The following is a 25281-nucleotide window of genomic DNA, read 5'->3' on the forward strand; positions in this document are numbered from 1 at the left end:
GTATTTAAAAAATAAAATCAGGCAGCAACTCCTTTAGCAAATTTAGATTTTTATCATTGAGTTTAGCAGATCTAGGGTAGATGTAGATAATAATATTATTATTCGTCCACATTGTTAGTTTGGTTTAATGTAAGTCTTTTTGCCTACTTTATATATAATTGGGTTACTGGCAAGAATTGAGGAATTATTGTGAAGGTTATTTGAGTGCTATAATGAAAAGTGTATAGCAATGCATGGGCTTTAACAGCCCCTTCCTTGGGAGGGATGCTGAATAAAAAGCCTTTTGTTCCAGTATTATATGTATGTAAATATTATAAACTATGTAAATGTTATGGAACAATAAAATGATTTATTATTATTATTATTATCTATATAGTAAAAAAATACGTTGTAAAAACGGCAGAGTTCTACAAAACCAACTAAATTTTACACTGAAAACAACGATGCAACAAGTAAAAATAGGAGTAATCGCAACTTAGGCGACCACATATTGTTACTTGGGCATGATCTACATAGTCAAACGCCTTACTAACAACACAGTAAATAATGAACCTATAATGATAATAAAAGACCAGTATAAACTTGATGGAACGTTTATTAATTATCGGGCTTCGCTGGTTACATCCATAAAATATTATAAATAAATAATATCACAATCAAGTACAAAAAACTACGAACTAGAAGTTACTAGAGCCGGTACATAAATATTCTCTTTGACTAGCCTATTTTTGGAAACGTACCTAAATTGTAACGATTATACATTACTAAGTAATGCCGGATTAATATTATTATACGGTTGGCAATAGTAATCGGAAAACAATTTTATATTATACAAACACGGTTGGTTTCTTACTTACGCGTGAATAAACCACAAAGCTCGCTTAATAAATCTACTAGACTTATGTATATAAATATAAATTGCGGTTCAAATTTCAGGGACAATTTTTTATCAGTTTATTTGCAAACCAGACTTCCATGAGTTTTCAGGGAAACTTAAAATTGCCAAAAAAGCAAAATCAACGTGCAAGAATTCCATTTTTCCTTCAAATCTTTAACTCATTTGTTCAGTTATTCCCGGTTGTTCAACATTCCTTCTAATTCACCATCAATATCATCACATTTTCCAGGAATTTAAGGAATTTCTTAATATGGCATATTTTTTTTCAAAACATTGAAGAGAGTTCTGAATTTAAATGTTCAGTCAGGTTTCTGGGCAATTTTGTAATCGTATAACCATTGCATTTACAGAGAATTCACAACAGGATTTTCACTTTGTTCGAAAGAACTCCTCATATAAAATATTGGTAAACAATGTACAATTAAATAATGATGTTCCTGACGTTTGGACCGCCCTGTATACTAATTATCAAATTAAGCGGTTGAATTAGAAACTAAATTTAATTTACCCTAATGATTAAAGCCTTTAAAATTTTGATTTAGACTAGCGTTAACGTTTAAAGCCTTCGTCGAATCGAAAATGAATAGAGTGACGGAAATACATACTACACAAGTGAAAATAAAAAGGAAGACGTTAAAACAATTAAGGAAATTTAATAATTTTGTAGGCGCCATTCAAATGCTTGAAAGAAAAACCATAATTTATTTACAAATAAATAAAAATAATAAATACCTATTATAAAAAAAACCGAATGTGTATGGGCTTCAATGGCAAGCATAAAGTGCTGGATTAAGCCTGTTTTTTTTCAGCTTAAACGCTGATCATGCTCTCGCCCACTCCGTTTTCTTTGCTTATCCGATAGCGATCGCCGTATATCGATTGTAGGGGCACATGGAGCAATTCGAGGATTTTTACAAAATCTGGTTCTGAAATTTAAAGAATTTTTTTTGTAAATTGCTGCAATTAAATAATAATTAAGGAAAGTTAGGTGATTATAATGAAATATTGTGAAAGTCTAAAAAGTTATTTTTGTTAAAGACATTAGGAATTTTTGGTAGTGGTTTGAAGGCATAAAATAGATAATGTTAAAATACCCATAAAGAATTAATATAAAACAATGATGAATGATATGATTAAATAATTAAAAATTCCTTCAAATGTCTAAAAATTATTTGCAATTTTTGGAAAACATAAAAATTACATCAAGTGCCTGGCATAGAAGTTTAGTTCAAAAAACCTGGAAAACGTGAACGAATCTTCTCAATACCTAGACCAAATAAAAATGTACGTCAAATGCCTGGAACAAAATTTCCATTTTCTTCGATTTGCAAAGATCCACGTATGTATTAAATCGATATATGGTACTCCTACTGACGAAAGTAGGTTATACAGGGTCCTGCAACAGTGCGTCGGTCTTCCATAACGCCTAAAAAAATTAGGTTAAAAATTTCTAACCTCTTAAAAAAATGTTGGGACCTGATAGCGCATATCTGGAAAATATTTTGAACTATACAGGTCGCTTCAAAAAAGTAGCATTTTTTTTAAATGGAATGCCATTTTTTTATTTTATTTTTAAGACCGCCTTAGGCTACCTAGTATACGCGCTAAATATGGCTGCTTTGTCATGCGCAGTTTGACTGCAATAATTTTTTTTATAAAAAAATCTAAAAATCATTACATCATTTAATTTCATCTTGATACTAGAAATGTTAATTCAATGTCAATATTGGACTTAATTGGGATTTTAGAAGAATGGAGAATTACTTTGACTTAAATTGTTTCCTTCTGTCATATACAGGGTGTTCGTAGTTAGCAATCATATTTTACGAAATTCAAAGCTCCATTTCTCGCTTTTTTTAAATGTATATTTTTTATCCATTTAATGAAGATTTAATACATAAACATTTTTTATTATGTAAACATATTAGCTATCTTTAGTCGTTTTTAAAATATTCACGATAATTATCCGTAGATAATAGAATGTTTAAATAAGAACCAGGAAATCTGCATTCTTAACAAAATAGTTTTGTTGCCAAGAAAAATATTTCACCTGTTTCTCTAAATAAATTTTTGACATTTTGGTGAGAATATCATGTTTGTATGTGTATTATCAGCTTAATCATTCAGTTATTTGAATTATCGTAAATTTGTTTTTAAAAGAAATTCAGAGTTTTGTTTCAGAAATCTAATTTGAACGAAAATTGCATTTTAGCAAAGACGAACTTGTTGACATGATATTTGTGTTGAGGTATCTGAAAAGAATTGCCTCTTAGCCTCTCGAATGTATGGGGCGCGCTATCCTGATAGAAGATGTCCTGAAGAAAAATCTGGGTCCGGTAAAGTTAAAGGGACGTCTAAAAACCGATTTTTTTTTGAAAATTTTTACTTAGAATGTTGAGTGTGGTCAAAATATTGATAAAAAAGTGAGGATGATGGAAAAAATACAAAATTTTGGAAATTATGAAGGTTTTTCTACATACGTTAAATACGTAATTATTGCCAACTTGCACAAAGTTTTTTAGCTCTTGATTTTGCTATAGTTAAAAAATATATATATATTGGGGCAATTTTGGAACTTTTTGGGGGTTATTATTGTAAATTTATATAATTTTTTATCGCTTTGGACCCCTTTTAATTACATATTTTGTAATTTACACACGAGAAAAATAAAACAACAACCTTCTTGACAAAAATGGGAGTGACTTCACTATGTCCCCAGTAGTATTTTTTGGTTTTGCCGGAAACACTTTTTAGTTGGATGGGTTGGCTGTGGGCTCAATTTCAGATAATAAAGGCATAATATAGTTAGATTTTACAAAATAGGTATTATTTATTTAAATTATTTGTTATTTTATGTAATTTTATATATAATAAATATACATTTTGAAAAAAAAAAACATAATTTAAGATATTTAATTATTTATAGGTAAATAATAACGATGAGGTTTAATGTACATTAACTTATAGTCAAAACAATAAATATCTTTAAATTCATTATAGGCATTAGGAATAGGAATAAGGCATAGGAATTATAGGCACAAACACGCGTGTTTGTGCCTATATTTCCCATTTTCTAATTATTATCCCATTCACTAAGTAGGGCTCAAACGACTACCCAACCCACTATTTAGCGCCAACCCAAGGTTCCAATCCCTTTTTGCAATCCCAACTCCACATGTGCGCCAACCACACAGTCCCATGTAAATCCTTCTAAGTTGCAAAGCCTATGCCTAGTCGCAAATAGAGTGTAGTTAGGCCGGGTGTAATTGTGAATCATACGTAAGTAGAAAATCCTGAAAAATTTGTTCAAACTCAACATTCTATGTAAAAATTAAAAAAAAAAATCGTTTTTTAGACGTCAAAAATCTTTTAGAAGGTTTCTAGCAAGATTTGTGGAGACAGGGAGTATTTGTTACCCCAAGCAAGATAGAATGAGACCTGTTACTAATCAGGAGCAAGAGTTAAATGTGTTATTAACGGTAACCGAAGATCCTCACCTAAGTCAGTCAAATATCGGAGCAGCAGTTGGAATAAGTGAAAGATCAATGCAACGAATTTTAAAAAGAAATCATTTTCATCCATACCACATCCATGAACATCAAGCACTTTTTGATAGGGATATACAAAACCGATTTGAATTTTGTACTTGGAGCAGAAATAAATTACAAAACGACCCCACGTTTTTTAATAATGTCCTATTTACAGATGAGGCAACATTTAATAAAAACGGATCAGTAAATAAACATTACTTTCATTATTATTCATCCGAAAACCCTCATTTTACGCGGCAGATCGACTACCAGCATAGGTGGTCATTAAATGTGTTGGGTGGAATTATTGGAAGCACCATTATCGGTCCCTATTTTTTTAATGGTCAATTTCAATTCTTCAATTTTTACAAAATGAACTGTCTAGATTACTTGCAAATATTCCATTAATTACTAGAAACCGAATGTGGTTTCAACAGGACGGAGCTCCTCCACATTTTTTCTCGAAATGTCACTGAATATTTAAATGTAACCTTTGAAGAAAAATGGATTGGAAGGAATGGACCTATTAATTGACCAGCCAGATCACCTGACCTAACAAAATTACATTTTTTTTTATGGGGTTTTGTAAAAGAAATTGTTTATAGTAGAAATCTACCTACAACGGCAGTAGATATGGAGCAGAGAATACGAGATGCGTTTGCTCAAGTAACTCTACAAATGCTACATGAAGTAGAAAGAAGTTTTCAGGAACGTATTAATTTATGTTTTGAACAAAACGGAGGACATATTGAACACTTAATGTAATAATAATAAAATGATAAATATTATTAATATGCTTGTTTAATTATCATCGTGAATATTTTAAAAACGACTAAAGATAGCTAATATATGTTTACATAATAAAAAATGTTCATGTATTAAATCTTCATTAAATGGATAACAAATATACATTTAAAAAAAGCGAGAAATGGAGCTTTGAAATTCGTAAAATATGATTGCTAACTACGAACACCCGGTATATGGATGATAATTTTTTACCAGTGGAAATGAGAGGTGTTATTCTAGGTAGCAACTCATTGGGATTGATTAAAAGTAGGATCAAAAAATTTATTATCCTTCAAAATAGACAGATAATTGATGGTTTGGTAAATGTTAGAAATTAACATGTCCACTTATATGGCCCTTTAATTTTAATCTTGATCTGTGTCTTGCTTTGGTGCAGTACGGTAATAACAGTTTTTCAAAGGACTACAAAATACAGTGATTTTTAGTTTGGTAATTCTGTTATAAAAATGTTTTGTTGAATTGTTTGATTTTTTTTGTTTTGATTAGTTTTATGAGTTTTAATTAATTTTTATGCGTTGCAATTGCAATAGATTCATAGTTTAGATTGTTTGTTTTGTAACTTAGTTTAGTTTTGTTGTTGTTGCAATTTAGGTTTATATTAAGGCGAAAAAAAATACCAGCAAGTCCTCGCACAGCGTACTAGCTCCTGAGGGCTGGGGGCATTATGTATTTATTGCCGATGTTTATTAAATTTACTTGTATTTCTTTTGTTATATTGCATTTGAAAATAAACATTATTATTATTATTATTATTATTATGACAGAAGGAAACAATTTAAGTCAAAGTAATTCTCCATTCTTCTAGAATCCGAATTAAGTCCAATATTGACATTGAATTAACATTTCTAGTATCAAGATGAAATTAAATGATGTAATGATTTTTAGATTTTTTTTATAAAAAAAATTATTGCAGTCAAACTGCGCATGAAAAAGCAGCCATATTTAGCGCGTATACTAGGTAGCCTAAGGCGGTCTTAAAAATAAAATAAAAAAATGGCATTCCATTTAAAAAAAATGCTACTTTTTTGAAGCGACCTGTATAGTTCAAAATATTTTCCAGATATGCGCTATCAGGTCCCAACATTTTTTTAAGAGGTTAGAAATTTTTAACCTAATTTTTTTAGGCTTTATGGAAGACCGACGCACTGTTGCAGGACCCTGTAATGTACTGAATTGATAGAAGTATTATATTTTTATTGAATTTTGTAAGATGTATTGTATTTTGTGTAGCTTTTTTTATGCTAAATAAAGATTATTATTATTATTATTATTCAAATGGTGAAAAAAAACTAAATTACCGGAAAACGTGAAAAGAAAAAAGTGCCTAATCTGGACCGCACAGATTTTTTTCCAATAACTTGGAAAACGTGAAAAAAAACATTTAAAATAACATCAAAATGCCTGGAATAAAATAAAAAAAATAATTTTAAATATCTTGAGAGCAAATAATATGGTTCTATTACGTCACATTTACAGAAACCGAAATAAATATAAAAATTGAAAAGAAAATTGAAAAGAAATACAATTTTAATTTTATAGGAGAGAAAAACTTGTAAGCCTACGATTTAAAATTGTTAAACAAAAAAGAACGCCTTGTACATTAGCCTAAGATCTAATACTATCCGAATCCCCAGGAATCTTTATCAAAAAAAAAATTATAACAAACTTAACCAATGTTTTTCCGTATTTTCTGTAAAGAATTGATGAAAAGATTAGATGCTTCAAACGATTGTCTCACAGCTATTGCCCAAATTCTTCTCCCAACATCTCAAACAACACGTCATATATTATTATCGTTAAATATATATTTATTCAACGCTTCTTAAGGGAAGTTTTTGGTTTTGGTGTATTTATTACCTGTATATGGTGAAGGTATATTTATTAAACTATTTGATGAAATTTTTCGTCCATATTATCCAATCCAATAACGCTGTTTTTATTCTAAATACTTATATGTATATAAAATTATTAGTTATTATATGTGAGTATTATTACATTAAATTATTAATGCATATAGATTTTCTGCAAAAACACTGTTTTTCATCAGCACAACCCTTACCCCTTTCTGTTCTTCATTCCTATGTTTTGTAATTTCGTATTTTTTGTGTAAAATGATGGAATTCCTAGATAGATCTTAACTATTAAGTAAAATTTTTGTTCTAATGCTTTAAGTATTTTATATGTAATGTTTTACATTTTAATATGTGTATTATTATATCAAGTATCGAGTTTAACTATGTATTTTATATTTTATCCGATCTGACTTATGTGAATACTTTCTATCCTGACATCAATAAACTGAAAATACTACTGACCGTTTTCAGGTGTAACCACCCCGTGCCTAATCAAAAAGTCCAAAACGACCGGTGCGCTGGTCGTTTTAAAATCGTGCGCCAAAATCTTCTGCACGCATTTCGTCACCGGCAACAGCTCGAAACATTCGACTTCACCGTCCGCACAAACCGGCTCGAAATCGATCGGAGTCTCCAGGTCGAATACGAACTCTGTATTGGGCGACAGGCCTCGTTCAGACTCAAAATAAAACCTGGAAAAATTTTTTATTAAAATTTTTCTCTGTTCGTTTTAATAATTTGATACGTACGAAACGCATCCGGCACTGGTTAATTTCTTTAATAAGTCGGTTGGCACCGATGCTTCTTCCATCGCTTCTTTTATGGCCGTTTGACTGATGCCTTGGCCGACTGACAGGCCTCCGCTCACCATAGAATCCCATTTACCTTAAAAGATAAAGTCACAGTCAACGGGAGGAAACAATTAAAATGGAGCACTGCTAGTCTGAGTTGACACTCTTAAATGTTTTACGAGCCTCAAATGATCTCTTATTTGAGTAAGATACACTAAGGCAGATTGTCCGAAATTGACTAGGAATTAAGTAGTTTAGTGCATATAAATCGAATCAAATATATTACGTTTCAAAGTTAGTAAAAGAGGAAAATTAAATATAAAACATAAAATATTACAGTGAAAGTCGCTTATAACGACCAAACGCCCGTATCTTGGATTTCTATATTTTCAATAGTAAAAAAGTACGGCTATAGCGTCGTCGGTTATAGTGACGAAGTCGCTTTTAACGACGACAATAGACGTAAACGTATTGTGCGTAGTTTATTCCAGTCCAGCGTGGATTAACAGTTCCTACAAAGGGTTGATGTTGCTTTTTATTGTTGTTTTACCTTCGTATCTGCTTTGATAGTGTTTTTGTGATTACAAACATTGCACAATGGCTTCGGTGTCAAAGAAAAGAAAAGTTCTTTCAATTGAAGAAAAAGGTCTTATTATCGCAAGACTTGAATCTGATGAGTAAGTAATGCTACTGTAGCTACTGAATTTGATTTATCTCACTTAAGTGTATCCACAATTTTGAAGAACAAGGATAAAATTAAAGAAGTGTTCAACGAAAATTTATTAGGCAAGAAAAAACTCAAGTTACTCAACACCCAGATACCGATCAAGCCTTACTCAAGTCGTGGAACTCCCATAAGCGATCCAATATTACGGGCAAAAGCAAATGATTTTGGAAGAATTGTGGGTAAAGTGGACTTTAAATGTTCTGAAAGTTGGATTAAGCTAAGCGTTTTCGTCATGATAGTGTTTGGGAAAATAAGTGGCGAAGCTGCCAGTGTGCCTCAAGGAGTACGTGAAAACTGGTTAACAACTGTCTGGCCTGAAATACGAAAAGAATATAAGGATCACGAAATATATAATGCCGACGAGACAAGACTTTTTTATAAACTGGCCTCAGATAAGACATTAACCCCCCTAACAATAGAGATGCGAGGTTTATCGAATATTTTTCAAACTATTTGGACCAAGTAAGTAGCATTGAGGGCATAAATATTATAGCTGGTGACTTTAATTTTGATTTAACAAAATACTCCTTTTATGGTGAAAAAATATTAAATAGTATATATAGGTCTGGATTCACTCAACTAGTCAACACTCCTACAAGAATAACAAACAACAGTAGCACCTTGATTGACTTTATTATATCAAGTGATAAAAATTTATTGGTTCAGGTTCATCACACACCAAAAATTAGTGATCACTCTATTGTGTCTGTATGCCTTCCAAACACAAACGACGAAAAAGAAAAAAATACATTCTACCATCGGTCCATGAAACATTATCATACAGAAACTTTACAAAACTGCTTGTCTGACAGGTCATGGAACAATAATATAGCAGAGGTAAATATCTTGGCAAATTCTTTTGTTTTAGATACAGAAAATATTTTAAATGTAATGTGTCCCAAGTTAAAAATATGTGTTAGCCAAAAATATAAAAATAAAAAATGGATAACTTGTGATATCTTACAGCTAATGGAAAATAGGGACAAGTTATATGTAAGGGCAATTCAGGAGGGCACTACATATTTATGGGATAGTTATAAAAGGATAAGAAATCAAATAGTGAATAAAATAAAAATAGAAAAAGATAAATATTTTCGCGAAGCTATCGATGAAAATAAAAATAATTCTGTAGAGCTTTGGAAAAATCTTAAAAGCCTTCTACCGGGTAAAAATTCCGTATTACCAAATGAGGTTGTATTTGAGGGCCAGACATTTACTGAGGAGTTGGACATAGCAGATAAATTTAATAAATACTTTATTAATAGCGTAGATCAAATTGTAGATATTTTACCCAAATTTTCAGTTTTAGAAAATACAGTTGATAATATATCAACGTATACTATATGGGATAAATTTGAAAATACCACTATGAGTGAAACTAGGTGTCTATTAAAAAATATGAAAAATATTAAAGGAGGGGAAAGTGGTATCTCAAAAAAGGTTCTTGTAGATGTATTTAATATTGTAGGCAACCGTGTGTTAGACATAATTAATACATCGCTTCAAAATGGTGAATTCCCAGAAAATTGGAAGGTCTCTACTATCTTACCGGTTCCTAAGGTTTCAAACACAAAGCAGGCAAGTGAATTTAGGCCTATAAATACTGTACCAGTTTACGAAAAACTTCTAGAGCTAACTGTAAAAACCCAACTACAAACTTACTGCGATAATAATAAAATTTTAACAAAAAATCAGTCAGGGTTTCGACCTCAACATTCTTGCGAATCTGTGATAGTTAACATCTGTGATAATTTTAATAGAGAAATAGATGAGGGAAATTTTGTTTTAGCAATTTTCTTGGATTTTAGAAGAGCCTTTGAGACAGTAAATCGAAATATTTTACTTCTTAAAATGGAAAAATTGGGTATAAGAGGTACGGTTCTAAATTGGTTTAAGTCGTATTTACATAACAGAAAGCAAGTGGTCAAGTTTAAAAATAATTTGTCTCTTGCAAAAGAAATTGTTCATGGTGTTCCTCAAGGCACTGTGTTGGGCCCAATTTTGTTCCTTATGTATATAAATGATATTGTTAAGGTAATGAGTAGAAGTAATTCAGTATTATTTGCGGATGACACTATGCTGTATGTTGTGGGCAAAGATGTAAATAAAATGCAAGACGATCTAAATTTTGATTTAAATAATATATATAGATGGTTGTGTGATAATAACTTGAGCATTAATGCGGCTAAAACAAAATTTTGTTTATTTGGAAATAAAATTAGATTAAATGAAGTTAATTTAAATACAATAAATATCAAAATTAATAATGAAACAATTTTCTACCAAAGAGAAATTAAATATCTGGGTGTTATTTTGGATCCACATTTGAATTTTTATTCGCATATAGACAGCATAACACGCAAATGTCAAAAAAAATTAATTTTTTATCGAGAATTGGCAAAAACCTATCTATACAAACAAAATTATTAATCTATAATAGTATTATTGTGCCGCATTTAGATTTTTGTTCTGCACTCCTGTTTGGTGTTCCGGATTACAGGATCAATAGACTTCAAATCATACAAAACAGAGCCATGAGGGTCATACTAAAATGTAATAGATATACACCGGTGGATAATATGCTAAATGTCCTAAATATTTTGGCAGTAAAACAAAAAAAATTGTTTAATACATGTATGTTTGTTTTTAAATTAAAAAATAAATTGCTACCAGAATATATTTGCGAAAAAATCACAATATTTAGTGATTTGCACAACTATGCTACCAGACAGCGAGGGGATTTTGTACTAATGGGGAGACATACTTCAGACAGAATGACAAATACCATTCTCCATAAAGGCCTCAAATATTTTAACGAATTGCCAATACATTTAAAGAACAGTGAAAGCCTAGTCACATTTAGAAAAACATTAAAAAGATATATATATTCCATCCCAAGAAATTAAATTATATTATATTGTATAGGTATAAGGTATAAATGTTTTATTTTGGTTGTATTGCTTTGTGTTTTATTATTTTATCTTTACTCTTTTAATATAGTTTAAGGTTTTATATTTTTAAATTTTAAATTTTTTAGGCTCTAGATTAGGTTTTAAATTTTTTATATTTACATATTTTTATTTTTTTTTTTTATCTTAGTTAAGGTCTTAAATTTTATTGTTTCAAATTTATGATAGTTTTAAGTTTTATATATATATTTTTTAAATTATCTGTTGTCATTTGTTGGTATAATTTATACTTATACCTATAATACCTATTTGTTAGTTTACTATATGCCATTTAAATTTTCCTTTTTATTTTTAGTTATATTCTAAAATTTTCTTTCTTTGTAATTTTTTGTAGCATGATGCTAAATAAAGAAACATTATTATTATTATTATTATTATTAAAATTCAAGGGTGAAACTTGTACCGGCGGAAAATTATCTAAGGAACAAATTACAGTCTTAGTTGCTACCAATATGACAGGATCGGACAAACCTAAACTTATTGTGATCGGCAAGTCGAGAAATCCACGATGTTTCAAACATATCAAGACATTACCTGTCGTGTACAAGTCCAACAAAAAGGCCTGGATGACTTCTGATTTATTTGTCAGTGTTCTTCGTGAATGGGATGCAAAGTTGGTGAAGACCAAGAAAAAAATTTTACTTTTAGGAGACAACTGTCCCACTAAAAACATAAAACTCGCGTTTTTGCCAGCAAACACTACCTCTGTTCTGCAGCCAATCGACCAAGGAATTACTCGATCATTAAAAGTGCATTTTAAAAAGTTTCACTTAATGAAAATCATAGAAAATGCTGAATAAGGCAAAGAGTGTTGTATTAACCTTTTAGATCGCTAAAGCATGGGATAGAGTTTCATCAAAAACAATATCCAACTGTTTTAGACATGGAGGCTTCGTAGAAAGTGAGGATGTTAGAAATGATAGCTTTGATGAAGAAGATGACATTCTTAATTAATTAATGTTAATTTTGAAGAGGAAGATGATGTTCCGCTGGCTGTAATAAAAAAGTCTGCTGCATTGTCAGATGATTAACGGACCGAGTTCTTACATGCAGAAAATAGTTTGGAAGTGTGCGACAATCTAAGTGAAGAACAAATTGTAGACGACAATCTTATCCTTCTCTCAGGACAAAGAGGAAAGCGAAGATGAGGGTTCAGAAGGGGAGGAATTTCAACCTCCATCTGCAGCAGAAGCTCTTCAAGCCACTAATACTATTAAAAAGTTTGTTTTGTATAACTATTCATCGGACAAAATATTGGTAAACCATGATAATAATTTAGAAAAAAAATTGAATTCATCTATTATGATACTCGAACAAAGAAATAGAGTAAAATCACAGATTATTTCAAGTCTTAAAACTGGAGAAGGTGTAGGTACTACATACATACATATGTATCTGTTAAATGTTGTGAATTTGTAAATTAGTGGTTAATAAATTGTTTTAAATAAATTGGATAGGGAATTTTATTTCTTCTGGTATCGTAAAGTCTATCTTTTATTAATTTGCTAGAAAAAAAAACAGGTCGTATATAGCGACGTAATTTTCGTGGTCCCTTCACCGTCGCTATAAACGACTTTCACTGTAGTTCGTACATTGTAAAAGTAAGCACACTTTATAATGATATGCAGGGTGTTCCGTTGATCATGTTATAAACTTCTAGGGTACATAGAAAACTTCAAAAGAAAAAAAAAAAGAAAAGTTCATAGGAAAATGGTTCCTCAAAGAGCTAGATCTCTTTGAAGATAACCTATAGTTTTCGTTTTATAGCTTCAGAACTACTTTAGCTACCGCAACCAATTTTGAGACATAAATTATTGTTAGTACGTTTATCCTTTTTCACCTATTAAACAAAAAGTATTTTAATTAGGGGCGTGCGAATCAAGGAGGGTATTGAGTAACTTTAGCATTATTAATTCTGGTGCTGTATTTTAATCTACTTTTAGTCAAAAACAAAAAACGGTGATATTTAGTGAGAGCACCTTTTTTATGCAAAAGGCATAGGAGCATCATAATCTGATACCCAAATGGGCAGAAATTGAAGTCTTAGGGAAATGGGGTTAAATTTGCCCTGATCCCTCTGGTTTCAATGTTCCTGGTTAAAATAATTTGTTCATGTGAATTTTTTTGACGTTTTCTATATACCCTAGAAGTTTGTAATATGATCAACAGAACGTCCTGTATATACTATGCAATTATTATAATTATAATGAAGATTTTCTAGTGTTTTATGAAGAAAGTATGAAAATATTTGCAAAAAAAGTCAAATTATCAGAATTTTTATTGCAGGAATGCTTGTAAGAATAAAAATAATTTATCTATTTTAAACTGTAGTCCATTCACAACCATATTTAAGCCTGTCTCACCTGTAGAAATTAAAAATCAACGATAAAGGTGTGTGCGTTCATGTTTGGTCCTCGTAGCTGTGAATGGACTCTATAGTCTGAAGTAGATAAATTATTTTTATTCCTACAAGCACTACTGAAATAAAAATTCCAATTTCTCGGCTTTTGGCAAATAGATTCCAATCATTTCTTCAGAAAAACTTCAAGTATTCCTTAGAACAATCCGCAAATTAATAATTGCAAAATTTTGACTACTAGAACTCGAGATATTGGTGTGCCAACAAGAGAGACAACTTCTTTTCTTCTTACAGGCACTCCTGGAATAAAAATTCCAATTTGTTGACTTTTTGTTTATAGATTCTAATCAAATTTCTTCAGAAAAGGTTAAAATAGTCTTCATAGTAATCTCCAAATCAAGAATTACAAAATTTTGCCTGCTAGAACTCGAGATACTGGCATGCCAACAAGAGATTTTTTTTTCTTACAGGCACCCCTGCAATAAAAATTCTAATTTCTCGATTTTTGGCAAATATATTCTAATCATTTCTTCAGAAAAAGTCCAAGTATTCCCTAGAATAATCTGCAAATCAAGAATTTCAAAATGTTGACTACTGGAACCCAAGATATTGGTGTGCCAACAAGAGACATTTTTTTTCATCTTACAGGCACTCCTGGAATAAAAATTCCAATTTCTTGACTTTTGGTTAATACATTCTAATCTATTTTTCCAGAAAAGGTTAAAGTAGTCTTCATAGTAATCTACATACCAAGAATCACAAAATTTTGAGTACTAGAACTCGAGATTTTGGTGTGCCAACAAGAGACAATTTTTTTCATCTTGCAGGCACTCCTGGAATAAAAATTCCAATTTCTTGACTTTTGGTTAATACATTCTAATCTATTTTTCCAGAAAAGGTTAAAGTAGTCTTCATAGTAATCTACATATCAAGAATCACAAAATTTTGAGTACTAGAACTCGAGATATTGGCATGCCAACAAGAGACAATTTTTTTTCATCTTACAGGCACTCCTGGAATAAAAATTCCAATTTCTTGACTTTTTGTTAATACATTCTAATCTATTATTCCAGAAAAGGTTAAAGTAGTCTTCATAGTAATCTACATATCAAGAATCACAAAATTTTGAGTACTAGAACTCGAGATATTGGCATGCCAACAAGAGACAATTTTTTTTCATCTTACAGGCACTCCTGGAATAAAAATTCCAATTTCTTGACTTTTGGTTAATACATTCTAATCTATTTTTCCAGAAAAGGTTAAAGTAGTCTTCATAGTAATCTACACATCAAGAATCACAAAATTTTGAGTACTAGAACTCGAGATTTTGGTGTGTCAACAAGAGACATTTTTTTTTCATCTTACAGGCACTCCTGGAATAAAAATTCCAATTTCTTGACTTTTTGTTAATAGATTCTAATCTATTTTTTCAGAAAAGGTTAAAGTAGTCTTCATAGTAATCTACACATCAAGAATCACAAAATTTTGGGTACTAGAACTCGAGATATTGGTGTGCCAACAAGAGACATTTTTTTTTTCATCTTACAGGCACTCCTGGAATAAAAATTCCAATTTCTTGACTTTTGGTTAATACATTTTAATCAATTTTTTCAGAAAAGGTTAAAGTAGTCTTCATAGTAATCTACATATCAAGAATCACAAAATTTTGAGTACTAGAACTCGAGATATTGGCGTGGCAACAAGAGACAATTTTTTTTCATCTTACAGGCACTCCTGGAATAAAAATTCCAATTTCTTGACTTTTGGTTAATACATTCTAATCAATTTTTTCAGAAAAGGTTAAAGTAGTCTTCATAGTAATCTACATATCAAGAATCACAAAATTTTGAGTACTAGAACTCGAGATATTGGCGTGGCAACAAGAGACAATTTTTTTTCATCTTACAGGCCCTCCTGGAATAAAAATTCCAATTTCTTGACTTTTGGTTAATACATCCTAATCTATTTTTTCAGAAAAGGTTAAAGAGGTCTCCATAGTAATCTACACATCAAGAATCACAAAATTTTGAGTACTAGAACTCGAGATATTGGCATGCCAACAAGAGACAATTTTTTTTCATCTTACAGGCACTCCTGGAATAAAAATTCCAATTTCTTGACTTTTGGTTAATACATTCTAATCTATTTTTCCAGAAAAGGTTAAAGTAGTCTTCATAGTAATCTACATATCAAGAATCACAAAATTTTGAGTACTAGAACTCGAGATATTGGTGTGCCAACAAGAGACATTTTTTTTTCATCTTACAGGCACTCCTGGAATAAAAATTCCAATTTCTTGACTTTTGGTTAATACATTTTAATCAATTTTTTCAGAAAAGGTTAAAGTAGTCTTCATAGTAATCTACATATCAAGAATCACAAAATTTTGAGTACTAGAACTCGAGATATTGGTGTGCCAACAAGAGACATTTTTTTTTCATCTTACAGGCACTCCTGGAATAAAAATTCCAATTTCTTGACTTTTGGTTAATACATTCTAATCAATTTTTTCAGAAAAGGTTAAAGTCGTCTTCATAGTAATCTACATATCAAGAATCACAAAATTTTGAGTACTAGAACTCGAGATATTGGCGTGGCAACAAGAGACAATTTTTTTTCATCTTACAGGCCCTCCTGGAATAAAAATTCCAATTTCTTGACTTTTGGTTAATACATCCTAATCTATTTTTTCAGAAAAGGTTAAAGAGGTCTCCATAGTAATCTACACATCAAGAATCACAAAATTTTGAGTACTAGAACTCGAGATATTGGCATGCCAACAAGAGACAATTTTTTTTCATCTTACAGGCACTCCTGGAATAAAAATTCCAATTTCTTGACTTTTGGTTAATACATTCTAATCTATTTTTCCAGAAAAGGTTAAAGTAGTCTTCATAGTAATCTACATATCAAGAATCACAAAATTTTGAGTACTAGAACTCGAGATATTGGTGTGCCAACAAGAGACATTTTTTTTTCATCTTACAGGCACTCCTGGAATAAAAATTCCAATTTCTTGACTTTTGGTTAATACATTCTAATCAATTTTTTCAGAAAAGGTTAAAGTCGTCTTCATAGTAATCTACATATCAAGAATCACAAAATTTTGAGTACTAGAACTCGAGATATTGGTGTGCCAACAAGAGACATTTTTTTTTCATCTTACAGGCACTCCTGGAATAAAAATTCCAATTTCTTGACTTTTGGTTAATACATTCTAATCAATTTTTTCAGAAAAGGTTAAAGTCGTCTTCATAGTAATCTACATATCAAGAATCACAAAATTTTGAGTACTAGAACTCGAGATATTGGCATGCCAACAAGAGACAACTTTTTTTTTTACAGGCACTCCTGGAATAAAAATTCCAATAATTTTTGCACATATTTTCATAATTTCTTCATAAAAAGGCTCGAAAATCTTCATTAAGTCCCAGTTATATTATTTATTTACCAATCGTTGGTTAACAGGAAATTCCTAATAATAAGGCAGCATATGCTAGATAGATCAAAAGTAATTTTACAAAACAAATAATTATATACTTAATTGAAATGATTCCAAAACAATCAAAATCTCAAATTCACAACTGCAGAGTATAATACAAGCAAAAGAAAAATAAATAAAGGGTTTATATAGAATAAAATATTTGATTGTTATAAGGCTATGATCATTGGAGTAATTTTGTGCGTTAGTAATTAGTGCCATTAAACAGGTCAATTTCATTATTGCTCTGTAAAATATTAAAACATGAACAAGCCTGATATAAAAGTGCATTTCTTAGTAAGTTAGTAGGTCAATTTTTTAAATAAAAGGGAGGGTTTTTTTCAGTGTCGGTAATGTGGTCAATAAAGTAACACAGATTCGAGTAAGCATGAATAACCTGTTAATAATCATTACTGCCACATTAATAAAATTTATTACACATTTTTTGAATCTTTTTAGCAGTTTCAGTAATGTGCTCTGTCCATTACAGAAACCACTTGTACAACACAGGCAATTTTGGTGTACATTTTCACATTTAATACCATGTATTTTGATTAGGTTTAAAATAAGATGGCTTCGATTTCAGAGAGATTGACCCCTTCAATTCCAATTTAAGGAAACTCTAAGTCCTGAAAGTGAATTTTATATTGTCGATCTTTCAAAAAAAGAAAAATGTTGCTAGGCCCATTAGCAGTTTGAACATAATACAAGAACCACTCTATCCAACAAGAAGGACTATTACAGCAGCAAAGAAGAAAGATATGATGGACTTGTTGCCAATGGTTGATCGGCAGAGATTAATGAGAAAGTCCTAAATTTTGTTGTATTAATATTAAGGCTTAATAAGTTTTTGTTTAATAATTTTTTAAATAATTTGAAGAGCAGTTTCTACCCCACTATACCCATTTGGCTTAACTGTCTGTGGAAATTATGATTGATATTGAAAGTATGATCTGGCTAGGATATAACTTTTCCATTTATTGAAAGGTCACCAATACCCTTAATGTAAATCAAGAAAAGGATACCTGTCTCTACAACTTTACTGAATTTAATTATATTGTTTAATACCATCATTTAGGTAATATTTAAATAGTTCTAAAGTTACTCTTCTTATGCCTATATTATATAATGTTGAAATCAAAAGAAGGAAATTCAAAAAAGATTCTTTTAATTTCTTCCCTTATTCAATGTTTATATAATTAAAACAACCATAAGACAAAAAGGTTTTTTATAGGAGCTTACCTGGCCAAGTTTCTTTGGCTGCGGACCTCTTTTGGAACCAAATACATTTGCCTTTTTGCGGATGATTTATGAATCCGTTTATTGACACCCCATAATTTCTTACTCCAAATAGGCATGTGGCTGATCGATCTATTTTTAGTAAGCTCGGGGCTCCAAAGGCTGTGCTTACCTCAAAACACTGTATATAAGAAAGAAAAGCATAGTTTAAGTAAATTGCATGCAATCATTAAGGTTATTAAAAATTAGTAAGCACAGGTCATTCCAACCATTTTCGGACAGTATCTTAGCTCCACTCTTTAGGTTAAGCTTAAGCAAGCATAATTTATTAGTATTAAAGTTATTAGTTAAGATCACTGTTAATTATTAATATCTACTTGAAATTCAAAATAATCATCCATTATTCTCAAAGAGACTTAAGTATATGAACAAAGGGGAGGAGAAAGCAAACTCAAAGTCCAAGTCTCATAAATCAAGCGTCTATTTAAAGGTTACGCGTTTCGCCGCATTAGGGCATCATCAGACCTAAGTAAAATTAACAAAATTAAATAATACGGAACAGAACGCTAATTAACAGAAAAGACATACCTATCTAAATACAAAAAACTGCACACTGACTCACACTAACATAAATAAAAATAAAATAAAATAAGTTTATATCATCGTGTATCGTTATTGATTAAAATATGAATTTTAAAACGCCAAATATCACATCCAGTAAATTTTTTACATATTATTTTATAAAGAATGAAAACAAACATGAAACAATTTTGAAAGGAAAAAAAATACAAAAAAAAAATTTTTATTGGAGATTATTGAAAATGAGATTAGGTTTGAAATTGAAGATATCATTGACACAATTTATTATTGGGCTTCTCTTAGCTCTTGTAATCTCCAGCTTTTCGAGGAGATCTAGTTTTTTACCTTTTCCACACTCATGTAATATAGTTACATCATCCGACACCGAAAAGTTATGACCAGTCGATAAAAGGTGATTTGCAAAGGCTGACTTTGTTTCTTTAATATCGGTGTCCTTACAATTGTTGAAAAGACTTATATGTTCTTTTACCCTAGTGTAAATTCTCCTACCAGACTGACCAACATACACAGCGGAACACTCACCACAATTCAAAGAATACACCCCAGAATTTATATTTATCCATGTATACGAAAAAAAGTTTATTTATGGTAGAAAGTGGAAAACCATTATTAACTGCAATCTGCTTTATTATGTTAAATTCTTTATAAAAAGATTCCTTGGATAGAGGAAGGGTGAACATCCTATATAACAAAGGGTTAAATGAAGCAAACTTGTGGGTATGTGGTGAGTTAGAAGTGAATTGTTGTCAGTTGTGGATGGTTTCCTGTATATATCGAATTCGATTTTATTATTATTCCTGGTTAACAAGAGGTCTAAGAAAGGTAAACTTTTGTTGTGCTCCTTTTCTAAAGTAAATGAAATTCTACTATGTAGACTGTTTGTAAAATTTAAGAAGGTGGACAATTCATCGTCATTGCCTCCCCAAACAATACAAATGTCGTCCATATATCGTTTATACGCATTTATATGATCGGCGAAAGAACTGTTAATAATTTTGCACTCCAAGTTGTTCATAAAAACTTCCCTTAAGAAAGGGGAAAGGCATGATCCCATGGCTAAGCCAGCCTTCTGTGTATACATTTTGCCATTGAATTTAAAAAAGTTTTGATCTAAAACAGTTTTTAGTAGGCAAATTAAGTCTGAAGAAATCAGCCTGGGTAGATTAGAATTTGCTAGTAAAGATTCCATTAGTTCAGTGCAGTCAGTGGGTGGTATACTGGGAAAAAGATTTTTCACATCTAAGGAAAATAACATTGCATTGTCTGGTATACATATGCCTTTTAAAAAATTAGCAAATTCAATGGAATTCTTAGTGGAAAAACAACTTCGAAAGCCTGTTACCTCTCTCAAAACCCCATTCAACCATGAAGAAAGTTTATAGCAAGGAGAATCCTTAAAAGATACCACTGGTCTAATTGGCTGTCCTTCTTTATGAACTTTAGGTAGCCGGGAAAGGAGAGAAGTTCTAGGGTTCATAGGATAAAGAGCCTCCTTTCTAATATTAAAAAACTCCAAGGCTAATAAAGATCTATCGAGAACACCTTTCATTTTTGTAAAAAATGAAGTTGTGGGATCCCTAGTCAAAGGTTGAAACTCATCGGTATCGAGAAAATCCACAACCCTATTCACATAATCTGTGCGTTTCATTATGACTAAGCAAGATCCTTTATCGGCCTTAGTGACAATCAAGTCATGTTGTTCAATTTTAGTTTTTAAGGATCTTAAGTGCTTACCATTATAATTAAAAGTTTTCTTTTTGTCCAATTTAGAATTTAAGAGAGAAATAATATTTGCTCTAAGGATATTTTTGTTGGTAATATCTGTAGTTTGTAGGATATTTTCAGCCTCGACGGCTAGCGTTGTTTCTCTAATTTTTAAATCAACTTAATGCGAAAAATTAAATTTTAAGTTATGACTTATAATATTTTCTTCATGGGCTGAAAATGAAACGTCAGATAAATTCAAAAATCTTTTGTGAAAATCAAAATATGAATTACCATCCAAGTTCTGTCTAAATTCAGGTAAATTATGTTGTTTTAATTGTATCAACTTGGACGATTTAAGGTTGGAAATTTTCTTACCTAATCTCTCAAAAGTTTCAGATCCAAATGACTCCACTTCGTCCCTAAATTTTAAATCTAAAATAATAATAATATCCTTTATTTGCCAACAAAATCGTATACAGGACAACAAAGCAACGTCATACAAAGGAGGATCTAGCGCCCATAGGGTACATTAATTTTTCTTATCTAGAATTCATAGAGGCAATATACTTATATAAACAAAATAACAAAATTTAAAATAAATATTCTAAATATCTAACACAAGTTAAAATTATTATCCAAAAGTAAAATTATAAAAACATTTAATCTGCAACCAGTGGTAAACAGCTTTTTTAAATTGGACTGTAGATTCAATGCTTCTAATATCAGCAGGTAGCATTCTATAAGCTATATATCTATATATCTATATATCTAGAGCTCCTCTTGCAGATCCCCAGAAACAGATACCATATTGTAAGATCGACTGTACCTGTCCGAAATAAAATAGGCGAAGAGATACCTCAGACACTACATCCCTTAATCTTCTAATCAATCCGCACAAGCTAGCTAATCTGGAATAAAGGTTTTTAATATGTTTCTCCCAATTTAAATTGGGGTCAATGTGTATTCCTAAGAATTTAATACTATTGGCTACAGGGATTGACTGCCACCAGACCACACAAGTAGAGATTCTGAGACAATATTAGCCTTCGTAAAATTAATCAACCCCGTTTTACCAGAGTTCAAAGACAACTTACTGTCCAGACACCAGGTCCTCATGCGCTTCACTGCGGATGAGCAGCCCCGTGAAAGATCTGCCACTGTCTTCCTGGCAACTATAACTGATGTGTCGTCGGCGAATTGACAAATCATATCAGAAGGGAACAGCTCAGGCAAGCCATTGACATATAATAGGAAGAGCACAGGTCCCAAGATTGAGCCCTGAGGCACACCTCTTCCGGCTCTTCCTATAATTTTGGGGGCGGGAAAACGTTGGTGAGCCGGAATGTGTGACACAAACTATTTGTTCTCTTTGCTCTAGATATGAACTGAGTAATTTAGATGCTGCACCCCTGATGCCATACCGTTCCAGGATGTCCAGCAGTAAAGAATGGTCAACCGTGTCAAACGCCTTAGACAAATCAAAATACAGTCCAGCTACACTGGCCTTTCTCTCAAGATTCTCCATAATATATTGTATTGCACTATAAATGGCCATTTCCGTTGATCTTTTGGGAACGAATCCGTATTGGTGTTTATTTATTATTTGATGGTGAGTTAAATAATTCATAACTATTTGATAGATAACCCTTTCAAATACCTTCGATATGGATGGTAATACAGATACTGGCCTATAGTTGGCAATATTCATTTTTTCTCCCTTCTTAAAAACAGGCACTACTTTTGCCCGCTTAAGAGCAGAAGGAAAAATTTGGGTAGAAAGACTCTCATTGATCACATTGGAAATGGGTCCGGCTAAGTGAATCCCAACAAACTTTAAGACAAATACCAGAATTCCATCCAAGCCAGAGGAAAATTTATTTGGAATGTTCATCAATATCTTAAAGATATCCTGAGAATTAACAGGATTGAGAAATATGGTTGGATAATCATTATGCAAGTCATGTATATTGGAGTTACAGCTTTGTTGATGGTCAAGAGTAAAATGTTTAGCAAATAATTCGGTGATTAAAGCTGGGTTTTCAATGGACTGACCATCTTCCCTTAAAACAATATTGTTGTTAGTTTTATTTTTACCTGACTCAGATTTTATGATTGACCATGCTGATTTTATCTTGTTTTTTGAATTTTGGATTTTGTTATCATTTATAGACTTTTTAAAATAAAATACAAAATTCTAAAAAAGATAACACAAAAGTTAAAGTTAAATAAAGAAATTTAAGCTTAGAATTAACGGTATTTAGGTTTCTGTAATGATTTTTTATTTCTTCTTTAATCCAAATAATCTGAGCTTTCTTTACCGCTGCAGTAGAAGCCCTTGTGTGTGCTTCGCATCTGATGTTTATAAATTTTGGAACTAGTTGAAATAGTAAACATTGTTGAAAAATTTTTAAAATAATAGACTTTGAGTTTACTTTCTCCTCCCCTTTGTTCATCTACTTGAAATATATAACAATTAAAATAAATAAATGAATACTAGACAATGTTACTGTTAGTTTTTATACTAGGTATTTCATGTGTAATTAACTTATTGCATATTTTTTTATTTTTAATGGCCCTGATAGTTAAAAGGGTTATTGTTTTACAGCTTTATCACTCAATAAAAACTCAGTAACATATGATTATTGCACAGAGACCATTTGCTTGTCTTTTTATAGATAATACATAAGTGATGATAAACTTTTGATATAAGGCGTACAAATGGGGTCAAGAATATTGTACAAATACAAAAATTATATGTTTACCTCATCTCTCCAGCCCTTGAGAGCAATAAAGGCATTCTTCTCTCTCAGTTCTTTTAAAACCTCATCGATTTTCTCACTTCTTTCATTGTAGTCTCGAAAAGCAGGATTTAGTTCGACACATCCATTGGTTATGTGAAACACCTAAAAGAACATATTTTTTTTTGTCTTTAAAGGCCTTGTAATGTTAAGGTTTAACTTACTTGGGGATAGTTAATAAGATGTTTCATCACTTTAGGACTGATTAGTCCCACTTGAAATCCCTCGACGATAAAGGGTTTGCATTCTGACGATCGAAATCCTAAAAATTAATTAACTACATTGATATTTGTCTATCCCAGAGAACAAATCAATATCATGTGGACCGCCCTTCAAAGGACCAGAATGTAATCACTAACTATTTGTATGAAATTATGTCTGTTACCCACCTGACAAGTAAAAACAATTAAATTTTCTCGCTAAAGCGAGTAACGGGGACATTTTATTATCATCCTCCCATGAACTCACCGAAATTGACATTTTTCTAATTTTTAATTCCCGATTTTTGATTTCTCACCACTATTCTACGGTTGACAAATAAAAATCAGCTGTTTTTGCTATTTTTTTTTGACATTTACTGCGACGTATGACGTTTCTAGTACACCTTCAGAATTTGTACTGGAAATTTGTACAATAAATTGTACACTATAAAAAATATAGACAAGGACAGCATAATGGGCATATATGTATAAATACCATAATAATTTATACAATGTAATGGTAATTTATACATATATGATAAAGGGGCTCTAATGGAATATAATGTATATAATGTGTACATGGTAATTTATATATATATATGATAAAGGGGCTCCTAGACAAGGATAGAAAACATAACAGGAAGATCACGTGTAGCAAACATAATTAACTGTCCTTGCTTAAGAGGGAGATAAGTATAGTTGATGTAAAGCAAAGTAAAAAGAAAGAATTAGCCAGTAGCAACAAATTGGAAGTAGTGATTTTACACTTATACAATATATTATTATTATTTCAAGCTGTTTAGCATATGACAAATTATGTTTTATACAAAATAAAATAAATAAGTTAAAAAAATGTTTGGGGTTGCTACTGGCCTATCAAATCAAGTAGCAACAGTAAATTTTGTTTTTTAATTTAATAAGCAAATATTTTATCATTAGTATTATATAAATATTAGTTCTTTAATCTTAGTTATTATAAATAATTAGGTTAAAGTTCAATATTAAAATTATTTAAAAGTGTATATGCTGTTGCTACTGGACAAAAATATAAAATTCAAAATATTCCAGTAGCAGCCGCAAAAATTTTTTTGATAATTTTGCTTGATATTATCAATTTTAAACAATCTATTATCACTTTTTAAAACCGAATAAATAAAAATAAATCGACTCTTTAAATAATTTATACTGTTGCTACTGGTTAATGTTTAAAGAACAGTCCAGTAGCAACCACAAATAATATTTACCTAATTTAATTAATTAAATTTTAATAACTCTTGCAATATAAATAAAACATTTCAATAAATTTCTCAAATACTTCTTCT

General features: G+C 30.8%; 1 protein-coding gene across 1 annotated transcript; it reads right to left on the bottom strand.

Annotated features, from left to right (window-relative positions):
- Positions 1-1580: 1580 nt before the first annotated feature.
- On the bottom strand, positions 1581-24313 carry LOC126742213 (uncharacterized). Its single transcript, XM_050448814.1, has 7 exons — positions 24149-24313; positions 23924-24021; positions 23724-23864; positions 18658-18835; positions 7838-7973; positions 7551-7780; positions 1581-1824 (listed from the first exon to the last, which is right to left on the bottom strand). The coding sequence occupies exons 1-7, from the start codon at positions 24237-24239 to the stop codon at positions 1709-1711; spliced, it is 990 nt and encodes a 329-aa protein (XP_050304771.1). The 5' UTR covers positions 24240-24313; the 3' UTR covers positions 1581-1708.
- Positions 24314-25281: the final 968 nt, after the last annotated feature.

The sequence above is a fragment of the Anthonomus grandis genome, chromosome 11, assembly GCF_022605725.1.
Source record: "Anthonomus grandis grandis chromosome 11, icAntGran1.3, whole genome shotgun sequence".
NCBI lineage: Eukaryota > Metazoa > Arthropoda > Insecta > Coleoptera > Curculionidae > Anthonomus > Anthonomus grandis.